The sequence below is a fragment of the Hippoglossus stenolepis genome, chromosome 11 (assembly GCF_022539355.2).
Source record: "Hippoglossus stenolepis isolate QCI-W04-F060 chromosome 11, HSTE1.2, whole genome shotgun sequence".
In the NCBI taxonomy this organism is placed as follows: Eukaryota; Metazoa; Chordata; class Actinopteri; order Pleuronectiformes; family Pleuronectidae; genus Hippoglossus; species Hippoglossus stenolepis.
The window spans coordinates 20208715-20219386 of NC_061493.1; the positions used below are offsets into that span (position 1 = coordinate 20208715).

General features: G+C 44.0%; 2 protein-coding genes across 5 annotated transcripts in view; both read right to left on the reverse strand.

The window, feature by feature from the left end:
* The window catches only part of LOC118117317 (microtubule cross-linking factor 1), a 52373-nt gene extending 49648 nt beyond the window's left edge, over positions 1 to 2725 (reverse strand). For 2 of the 4 annotated variants that reach the window (XM_035169460.2, XM_035169459.2), the window contains exon 1: positions 986 to 2723. In XM_035169460.2, the coding sequence (XP_035025351.2) occupies positions 986 to 1843 (858 nt within the window). In that variant the 5' untranslated portion in view covers positions 1844 to 2723. Of the gene's footprint in view, positions 1 to 985 lie in introns of all 4 variants that reach the window. The other 2 variants (XM_035169461.2, XM_035169462.2) reach the window with 2 other exon arrangements.
* Positions 2726 to 3072: 347 nt separating this feature from the next.
* On the reverse strand, positions 3073 to 10344 carry rab12 (RAB12, member RAS oncogene family). The gene is made up of 6 exons (XM_035169463.2): positions 9922 to 10344; positions 8574 to 8634; positions 6270 to 6408; positions 5980 to 6069; positions 5550 to 5654; positions 3073 to 5214 (listed from the first exon to the last, which is right to left on the reverse strand). Exons 1-6 carry the CDS (start codon positions 10145 to 10147, stop codon positions 5107 to 5109), a joined length of 729 nt encoding a protein of 242 aa, XP_035025354.1. The 5' UTR covers positions 10148 to 10344; the 3' UTR covers positions 3073 to 5106.
* Between the last annotated feature and the right edge of the window lie 328 nt (positions 10345 to 10672).

Consider the following 10672-nt stretch of genomic DNA (forward strand, 5'->3'; position numbering starts at 1 on the left):
GACATCTGACTGTTATCAAGTCCTGTGGGATAAAGCCATTACAGCGAGAGGCTGCAAAGCTGATTAACTCTCTTGTGTTCTCACCGAGCCGGAGAGAGAGAGAGAGAGAGAGAGAGAGACACAGACATGCGTGATCATGTTTGAAATAAACACAGTAACATTCAAATAAACCTGTCTCCCATCTGGGGGGAAATAAAAGAAAACTGCTAGATTGTTTGCCGCATTATCTGTTGTCCTCCCCCCCCCCTCCCCAACTTATGGGTATAGCCTACTTATAGAGTAGAAGGGGGGAGGAGGGTCCTGCGTGAAGTCTTCACACAGAAAATACAACACACTGGAAAACAAAAGACTAATTAAGAAACACTGCAGATCCTTGATTTTTTCCCTCTTGAACCAGTCAATGGCTTTTTGCACATTATATACTCGCTTATAAATAGTCCTGCACACTGACACAAAGGAGTTCAGTAGAGATAAATCTAATAATGAATAAGTGTAAGTGCAGTTTGGATCTGTACACGGAGACAAATCTGCAGCCACAGTGTAACAGACGAATCTTCACGGTAGAAACAGACTTTGGTGACTTTGACAGCAACAGTGTAAAAACATGACATTTTTAAAAAACAGGCAACCACTGCTATCAATAAAACTGCCATTCATAAAGGTTAAAACCACAAGGCTGCAAAGGGAAGGTTATAAAGATGATGGATGGGGGGGTGAGTCGACATGGCAGCCGGGCATCAGAGAGCACTGGGTTCAGACTGTGGTCAGTGAGATTAGGCTGAAAGCTCGAGGAGAAGATGCTCAAGGACACTTGTCACAGGTTGTGATGAGAAGTGGAGCTGGGACTTTAGTGTAAACAGGACCGATCGAGGGTCTTTACAAACCAGCTGCTGCAGCACACAGATCATACACGATGCAAAACAAAAAATGGTCATGTGAGTTGGATGATAGTGATTCTCCAGCTGTTGGGGCAGCATCCTCTTACCTTGAGGTAGTCGTTTTCAGATCTCAAATCCTCCATCTCCCGCTGCAGCTCCTCCTCGGCTGCATCCCCGGCGCCTGGCAGTGCGAGTTGTGCGCCTGTTGCGGGCTTCTTGTGTTTCTCTGCGGGCTGAGCCTGAGACATGCTTCCCTTGGCGGCGGGAGCCTCGGTTGTGCGCGGCGGATGAGCAGCAGCAGCAGCAGCAGCAGCAGCAGCAGCCGCAGCTCCGGTCGCTTCTGCCCGCGGCGGATTATCCGCCCCCTGCTGATCCCGGTCACTGGAGCCGGTACCGGACTCGGCGTCACTGCTGGCGGCCGCTGCCAGCCGGTGCTCGTCCGACAGCGGCTCGGACGGGCAGTCCGACAGGTCCGAGCTGCTGTCGGTCTGGCTGACCCGGCCGAGGGACGCCCCGGTCGGTACTCGGATCGGGGATCCATGGAGGTGAGGGCCCGGGGACCCCGAGCCTAGCTTCCCCCTCTTGCCTTTAACGAGAGTCGGACTGCCGGTGCTGTCCGGTTTGGTGCCGGCGGCTTTGGGCTCGGCTGCTGCCGCATGCTGGGGCACCTTCGTGGGCTTTTTGGCAGCAGCAGACTTGGTGTTACTTCTGACGGTGGCTGGCTTCTCTCTGGCCCCGGTGCTGCTGCGTCTGGAGCTGCGGTTCGGGTGGGCTAAGGGCACCGAGGCGGACTGCTGCTTGTGGAGTTTGGGGGATTTGGGGACGATGGCAGGTGGCTTGGCGGAGCGGGGGTGCACATCCTTGAGGAAGGGTCTGGCCGGGGAAGGCGCTCGGTTCAGCCGCTTCTTCTCCAACTGGTGGTTCTGCGGTTTGGTGTCGCTGCCGGAGCCATTGGGGCTCTCCATTATCCCCCGACACCGGCAGCTGCAGGAGGGCGATGCAGGAGGAGACGATCAATCCACAGCACCGCGGAAAACCTCGGACATGCGACGCCAGACAAACAGCCAGGTTCCTTCTTCTTCCTTGCCGGGCTGGGGCTGCGCATCCTGCGGTGTGCCGGGCGGTTTTTTTTTACTCCATCCTGTGCGCGTTCACCAGGTTGTCATCGTAAGGAAACGCTGCAATCAAAAGGGGGATTACTGGGACGGATGGGAGGACGGACAGGTTGCATCTGCAGCCCGGGTTCGTGCACGAGGCTCAAGTTGGAGAGAGAGGAGTGAGTCGGGGGTCGCGTCAGCCCTCTTCTTCTTCCTCCTCCTCACGCCGGGTCTCCATCCCTCAGTTCCGGCTGGGCCCCCCGTGTGTCTCTCGTACCCGTCTCCTCTCCTTCCTTCCTCGCTGACATGCAGGAGCTGCAGCCGCTGCGGTGTGACGCTCGGCCGTGATTTTCTGCGGGGCGCATGCGCTCCTGCTTCAGCAGCAACCCCGAGCACACCCCCCTGTTTTCTGTGGGACCAGGTCTCACACGCTGTAGGTGCGCGTGGCCTAATGGCACACACGCACACTGTGCACACGCACTACTGGTTATTGATCACCCTCACTGGGGTGATGCACTCAAGAGGAACCAATACTGCTCCTCTAATGAAAATCTTATGTGTATCAGATCCTTTCTTTCCTCAGACCCCATCAAAAAATACACATGTGTATTCAGAAGTAAATCACAGTAAAACTAAGACCATCTTAATATCTTTAGTCAAAACAAGGGGAACAATATTCACCTTCTTCTATGGAAAATATTATGTCTGTCAGATCTGCACTTGGAAGTAAATCCATCACTTCAACAGCAGTTTAGTTGATAAAGAAAAGTCAACTCAACTTTTGCGACAACACATACAAATCAAGAATATCTTTATATATATATATATATATATGTACATCCTTAAATATTTATATATAAATATCTTTAATTAAAACAAGATGAACCATCACTCACCTTCGTTATTTGAAGATCGTACGTCAATCAGATCTTTGAATCAATCTTTGATCAAACACCCCAATCTAAAATTTCCCATATTAAGAAGTAAAGTCAGTCAGATGTCGCATCTTTATTAAAGAAGTTTGGTAAAAGTCGCCTCAAGATCCTCAGAGCCAACTTTTGCAAAGACACAGTCACACAGTAAAACCAAGACCACGGTTTGGTAATAAATATAGATATCTTTAATTGCAATTCATTAGTTCCAGAATGCCACAAGTTATAAATACCACAAATCCACTTTAAACATGCCGAAAACTTTTTCCAAAGACTTGAAACAGGTTTAATACAAAGTACAGTCTTCCATCTCTTAAAAGGATACAGATTTCCATTTCAATAAAAGCATTTGTTTAAAAACGTATATTTAAAACACTGAGTAGTATAAGGCTGAGCTACTGAAACAAAGACCACAGGGTTAGTGGTGAAATGTCAGGGAGGCGGACAGACGAAGGTCATTTGCTGGCTGCTAATCTCACTGGAAGATGTGCTGGGATGTCAGGCTCACATATATTTTTCTTTTGGTATGAAACTCTTCATTTGTTACCATCCATCATGTGCCATTTTAAGTCCACAAAAGCTTGAGCTTAACATAAAACTCAAAAAATAAAAATATAAATAAAACAAACCTATTTGAAAGTTTGTCAGTTTTATCAATTCCAAATCCTGTCTTCTGAACGGGCTCGTCCTTCTTGTGGGTTTTAATATGTAGCAACAAAACACCCACAGTGCACATTGCTCATACTGCAGTAATTTCACCACAAAGACGGGGAATTAAATGATTATTAATGTGTACACGAACAAAAGGAGAACCTAACATGCATTGCCTTGTTGAAACAACTGATGAGATATCCCCAAACTGGTCCATAAAAAAACAGCCAACTCATAATTTCAAAGCAGCTAACCTTCCTCTAAAAAACACAAACGTTCCCTTTTAAGCAGATTTTATTTTATTATTTATTATTTTACTTTATTAATTTGATATGAAACTCGAAGCAAAAAAAAAAAAAGCTGCACAAAACGAGCAGATAACCGATCGAAGTTTCCTGTCATGTTCAAACACCACACAAATCCTGCACTGTTTCCCCAGCGAAGGGAGACTCGCCTCGCTTTCTCTCGACTGTATTTGAATTCAAAAGGAAAAACACCAAAACAAAACAATTACAAATATTAGTAACAAAACCAAAGAACGAAGCTTAAAACTTAAAAAAAAGATGTGCCTGTGTAGTTTCTGTCTGCCTCTACTCCCTCAAAAAAAACAGCAACACATGTGGAAATTGTCCCTGTGAAAGCTCCAGTCCACCGAAGACTACATTACCCATCTCTCCTCTCTAACAGGATGTGGAAGAGCTGCGAGCGGCCACTACTGAGGCAACATTGATAGTTGTTAGTGCTAATCTACGAGTCGTGTGCTTTTTCATTTTTCTGCACGTAAGCTTGTCTAGTTACGATGGATTGTAGTGCAAAACATTAGTTTTTAGAAAACGCGAAGAGAGCCGTTCCAGCCACTTTAATACTTTAAGGCAAAGGAATAGTAACCGATCACCACCGCACGACCACCCACTGCCGGCCACGGAAATCTGCACTTTGTCCAGTCATTACAGCAACACACCATATTTACATCATGTGCTTTGTTTACCTCAAGTCAACCTGTCACTTGGTAAAAATACTTATTAATAAGAATATATAACTACTGTACCGAGACCCAGAATTGAACCGAAGCGGATTTTCTGTGAGATAACCGACTGTCGGGGCGACTCAGACTACGTTACAACTTAGTGTGTGTGTGGTGACAAAATGAAACAGCAAGAGAACAAGCTGTAGGGCCCCTCAATAATCCCCCCCTCCATAGAAAATGTGCAACTGCGACCAGAGGGCTCTCCACCTTGAAGGCACCTGAGGGGCACAGCTCGTCTATCGGTCAGAGGAATGAGGTAGTCCGGGTCAAATGTCGACAGAAAGGTGGAAGGAGGTGGGCGGACCACGTGTTAGTACGGCACATGTCATAGTGTTCAGCTACAAAAACGGGAGGAGAAAGAAGGATAAGATAATACTGGTTTGTTAAAAGAGAGTCCATGCATTTTCAGAGCAGTAGTCAAAAATTCCAAACTGCTGCCGCGTCCTGCCCCCTGGTGGCCAGATTGGTGCTCTGCATGTGTGTGCTGTGTGTGTGTGTGTGTGTAGGATGGGGGACCACTCTCAGCAACAGCGCATGCGAGGTGGGGGCAACTCCGGAGGCACTTCCGGTTCAGGCTGCAGAGACAGGACACTGTTGGAAAGCTCCTTGTTGGAAACTTCCAGAGGCATCTGACGTATCAGGGACAGAGACAAACTGAGAGTCACTACGATGAAGATTCAGACAGCAGGGGACTTATTGAATGTCCACTAAGTCTCAATTTGAAGATGAGAAAGAAGGAAAACCAAATTCTATGCAGAACAAGAATCAAATTGAAGCAGTGAATTGTTAGAAAATGAACAAAGGGTACATATAACATCCTTAATTGATGAAAACCAAATAAAAGTTGGACAGACTGCATGAAATTTAATAACACAACTAGCACAATGAAGGACAAGAGAATATTATTGCAGCAGGTGCAAACGGAATAATCACAGGTTATTATCTTTAATCTATTCATACTGACCTTGCTAAGAATGTCATCCACAAGCTTCAGGAAGATCTCATCCACGTTAAAGTTATCCTTGGCACTAGCTTCGCAGAAGCGCATTCCACTTATTCGAGAGGAAAACTGTAACACGAGAAAGGGTGAAATTATTACAGAGCCTGTTACATCACTTCGATAATGAGAGACCTCATGTGAAAGTTACTCGTCGGACATTGTGTCTTCAAAGTCCATGTTCTTGATGATAGCACAATCTGAATTAATTAAATTAGAGTTAACATAGTTTTTAGTATGATCGTTATGCTCTATATTCCTGGGACTGGGCTTTCAAGCTGTTCTGCTGTTAGTACTGATGCATCTTGTTTCAAAACCTTGATCTGTTTAAATGTATGGAGAATAAAGATGACATTCTGTGATACGTTGACAGGGAGCAGTTGTGTGTAGAACCCACCCGCTCTCCCTGCTGTCTGGAGATGATACGATCGCTCTCACAGTCCAGCTTGTTCCCAACCAGGAGAAGCTCTGCTTCCTCTGACGCGTACTGACACAGAACAGAGAGGAGCCATGTCATCAAGTCATCACCCTCCATTTTTTAATTAAAGTTTTACTAGATCACTGCATTGAAATCTGTTCAGCACACTGACACCATGGAATCTGGCTGGACAATGTGACTGTGAAGAGTTTGTCAAGTATTTCATGCAGCTTGATTTGTTAGTTAACATTACAGCTGTGCTTGGTTACCTTGTCTATCATCTTCATCCACTTGGGAAGGTCTTCAAACGTCTCCTGCTTGGTGATGTCATACACCAGCACTATTCCCTTAGCACCCCTGTAGTAAGCTGATGTGATGCTGTTGAACCGCTCCTGGCCGGCAGTGTCCCTGCACAACAGAAAGGAAACACAATACAATCAATAACAAAAGCTTTCGGATGTATATGAACAAACCTTGAGGAAAAGAAGAATCAGCTTTAGCAACATATTATTGTAAATGTAATTTTACTCATTGATAATGAAATTCTCATTTCTTCATACATAATTATTTAGAGAGATTCTCTTTGTGTGCACCCACACAATCATCATCATTATCATCATCACAGGAAAGGTGACACATGTGTGTGCAGTTATGAAATGATTCTCTGCACTGTAATTGATTCACTTAGCAATTATTACCAGTATATAAACATTTGATAAATGTCTTTTAACATACTGTACTGTAGCTTTAAGAAGAAATAGGTTTATATCAATGCTTTTGTCGATTATAATACCTCCTGTACGCACTCATAAGTCAAGGCTGTTATATAAACAGACAATTAATGACAATATAGAAAAGTTGTGATTACATGAAACATATTTTCAAATTAGAAGGCAGTACAAGTTGTTGAAAACTAGAAAAACTAAAATGTCAGTTAAAGCTACATTATAGTGTTGTAAACTATTTATCAAATGTGTTGTGCTACAATCAACATGATCATCAAGACACACAGACATTGTTAATTAGATTTACTTCAACTAAATATGTGGATTTCTGGAAATTAAAATATTTTTAAATGTGTGTACAGATATTTATTAGTTCACAGTATGATTCAGCTGATCATCTGATCCTGGGTTAGCAGCGTGACAAGCGGTTAGAGCTGCACAGCGCAGTGTTACTGTACCTTCAGCCAGCCAGTCTGTCCCTGTTCCCCCTGTGAGTCAGAGTCAGGCTTATGAGCAGGAGAGCGGACAGACACACAGCAGCACAATGGCAGCGTTAGGTAAGGCCGGGGCGTGGCAGCTTGATGCGAGGAGTTCGACATGAGAGACAAGACACACGGAGGGCGGCCTTCCTGATCGGAAAGGTCGAGGACGGACAGAGGAGCGGGGACAAAAACGGGACGGTGTAAACGGCAGATGAGATGAGGAGGGTGGGCGGGGTGTTAGTGAAGAAGTCAGATGTGTTAGTGGCACAAGCAAGGGAGCCCCCCCCCCCCACTCTGTCACACAAAAGCAATTACCAGTACAAAAGCTTTTCCTAAATGTGGCATCAGTGTTTTTTATTATACAAGAACTGCCGGATGTTTTTAAAATGTAATTAAGGCCAAGTTAAAGTCATAAGACACAAGCAGGGGCTAAACATCATCATCGAATAACATCATACCATCTCTGGTGGTCTGTTTGAGCAATGACATTAACCTGATTACAGACTTCTGAATATCTGAGTTTTTGAACAATATATTAGAATAATGAAGTGAAGCAAAAAGCCAATTCAGTCTGATTATCAAGCAGCAATAACACTGCACCTCTCTCACCATAACTGCTGAAAAACACATTATTAACTGACATTTTAACGTAAGAGACATCCATCAATTACTCAGTGATACAGATAAGGGAATAAAAGATGTGTTTTTCCTCCCTTTCTCTCTTCTCCCCCGTTTTCACCCACCGAGGCAGATGGCCGCCCACACCCGGGTCTGTTTCTAGAGGTGCCGATTCAAGTATCTGATCATTTGGAGGATGTGGTGTTCGTGGTGTTGTTGAACTCACATGTTTGTTATTTAGCCCAGTAGTTCCCAAACTATTTTTTCACCCATAAATCAAATAACATAAAAACAAAATTCAAATAAATAATTAAAAAAGAGTCTGTCTTACTTTGTCCCCACACAACTTCTGAGGGGATCATGACAGATTACCATCAGCATTAGTTACAGCAGGTCAATTTACAGCTCCATAGGAATAGTAGGTGACCATACTTCAACCAATTTGGGGGATCAGGGGCTGAACAGTTTGGGAATGCCTGACTTAGCCAAGCATCTCTGGTATCAATGAGGTGGATAAAAAAATGACACATTATAAATAACCTTCATATAGGATTTAGTGGAGGCTATTATTAGTTGTTTTATTTACAAACGCTTCACCTAACGTACAAAGTTGAGATGCAACCAGTGAGCCACCAGTGAGTTAGAGCAGCTTGCAGCATGATAGGAGAGGAAACGCTCAATGACAGCACAGAGGAAATGCACCATATAGAGGACTAAAGGAGCTGGAGACGCATTTCAAATTACTCACCATATCTGTAGTCTGATCTTCCTCCCTCTCAGCTCAACTGTCTTGATTTTGAAGTCAACTCCTACAAGAGGGATCAAAAACACACATCTTATCTGAACATGTGTCAGCATCGCCTGTGTTGTAGTTCAGTTAGTAGGTTTGGCTGGTTTTTGATCAAGCTGCATGAAGACAACTGACCACACCTCTACATTTCCAAGGCTTGTGACTAGTTGAATCATATTTTGTATTTGTGAATAGGAGGTTTCTTTGTTTCTATATTACAAGCTGTGCACAATGACAGCTACATCACAAGAATTAACAAAATTAGAAACCAACATTTTCAGGCAAAGTTGAGAGGCTGTCAGACTTGTACCTCTGTGGTACAACATTTGTGACACAACCTGTGAGCGGAGTCACAGCAGTGACAGGGCACAAAATGGAGCGCTGCCAGAGCAGCTGCCTGCATGCACCTATTTTGGGATTGCACACTATGGCTGGCTGCTGTATCGGTCACAGGACTGTTTACCCAACACTCCTCGTGTATTATAAACTGGACAAGTCCAAACCACGGCAGAGCAACATTATTAAGTAATCTAAGGAACATAACTATAACAACTATGACTATAGCTACTGAATTACTTAACTGGACATCTGTGCTATTCAAGTATAATATTACCTATTGACTTAATTGGCTGTCAATTTAGGGAAACTCACTTTAAGATCCAATCCTCAGACTACAAGATTTACAGAAAGTGACAGCTCTTGTAGCCTCTGTGTAAAACATATAAAAGTCTTATAGTATAAAAACCCTATTACTTATAACTATCTTACTATATTATCAGTGTTATTCTTGATAGTTGTCTATGGTGAGTGCTTCCCTTGATATTTACATCATTTTATCATTATTTGAGTTTTGACATTTCTCCTGAATCTGCTGTCTTCCTCTGTACTTGTGCAGCTGTTCTGTGCAAACTTCACAACTAAAAGATACAATAAACACTTTGTTGGGTGCAGACGTGCTGCATCTAAAAGCCTAAACATATATACAACTGTTCAAAACAACATTTCAAGCGTCAGACGTGTGAGTGAAGGGGGTGGGTGGGGGGGGCAGTCTCATCTCTGGGTCAGATTTGTTAGCCTGACCAGTGTAGTTGTTGCAGTTAGCTTGAGTTAGCCAGCTACATCTGGTGGTTTCACCTCTGGTCAGTTCCGTTACACAGTAAATATAAATATGAGGCAGCTTGTTTACCACGACCCCCCCGTGGTGGTTTAGCTAGCCTCCCTTTCAGTACATAGACGGAGCCCCTGCTGCTGGACGTCAACACAGAAGTTGACAGAAACAAGTCCCGTCCCCGCCTCGTGTCCTCACCTACTGTGGACTTGCACGCCTCGCAGAAGGTGTCGTCCGTGTACCTCTCCATGAGGCTGGTTTTACCGACGCCGCGGGAGCCGATGATGATAATCTGCAGTTTGAAGTCGGCGGGGCGCGGAGGCATCTTCCTGCGGCGCGACTGAGCCCCGAGACCGGGCGACGAGTTCGCGGAGCCCCCGCCACCACCGGCGGCCCTCCGCGGGATGTCGAACCGTGGATCCATCAGTGAGTCCACATCGGTGACGACGAAGAAACAAACACACAAACTCGTCTAGACTGCGAAGGAGCCCGAGCAACGAGCTAATTCCAACTTTCTCTCGTCTCCGTGGAAGTTTGTGAAAGTTTGTCTCTCGCTGAGAGTTGTTGTTCAGCCATTAGACACCGCGTGACGTCATTCGACACAATCATTTCCGCTTCCGCCGCAAAATGTTAAAATATTTGTCTTTTTTATTTGGTATTTATTCTGTGGTAGTTATTCTTATTCTTATTCTTATTAATGAATGAATTATTGTCATTGTTATTACAATTTGTATTATTCTAATATTAGTATTGTTGTTACTACTGTTATTATTAGTAGTAGTATTATTATCACTATCATTAATATTATGACTATTGTTATTATCATTATTGTCATCATCATAATTATGATTACAATTCTTCTTCTTATTAATAATTATAATACCTAATATTGTTATAACTAATTAATATTATTATTACGTGTTTGTTTATTCTATACCAGATGCCATAT

What these genes read in the sequence shown, in the direction of transcription:
- rab12 (XM_035169463.2), bottom strand. Translation starts at nt 10,147, where the DNA reads ATGGATCCACGGTTCGACATCCCGCGGAGGGCCGCCGGTGGTGGCGGG. An exon ending in GGCGTGCAAGTCCACAGTAG is followed by an intron (nt 8,635 to 9,921) that starts GTGAGGACACGA and finishes TCCCTCTTGTAG; the next exon opens with GAGTTGACTTCAAAATCAAG. An exon ending in CCAGACAGCAGGGAGAGCGG is followed by an intron (nt 5,655 to 5,979) that starts GTGGGTTCTACA and finishes CTCGTGTTACAG; the next exon opens with TTTTCCTCTCGAATAAGTGG.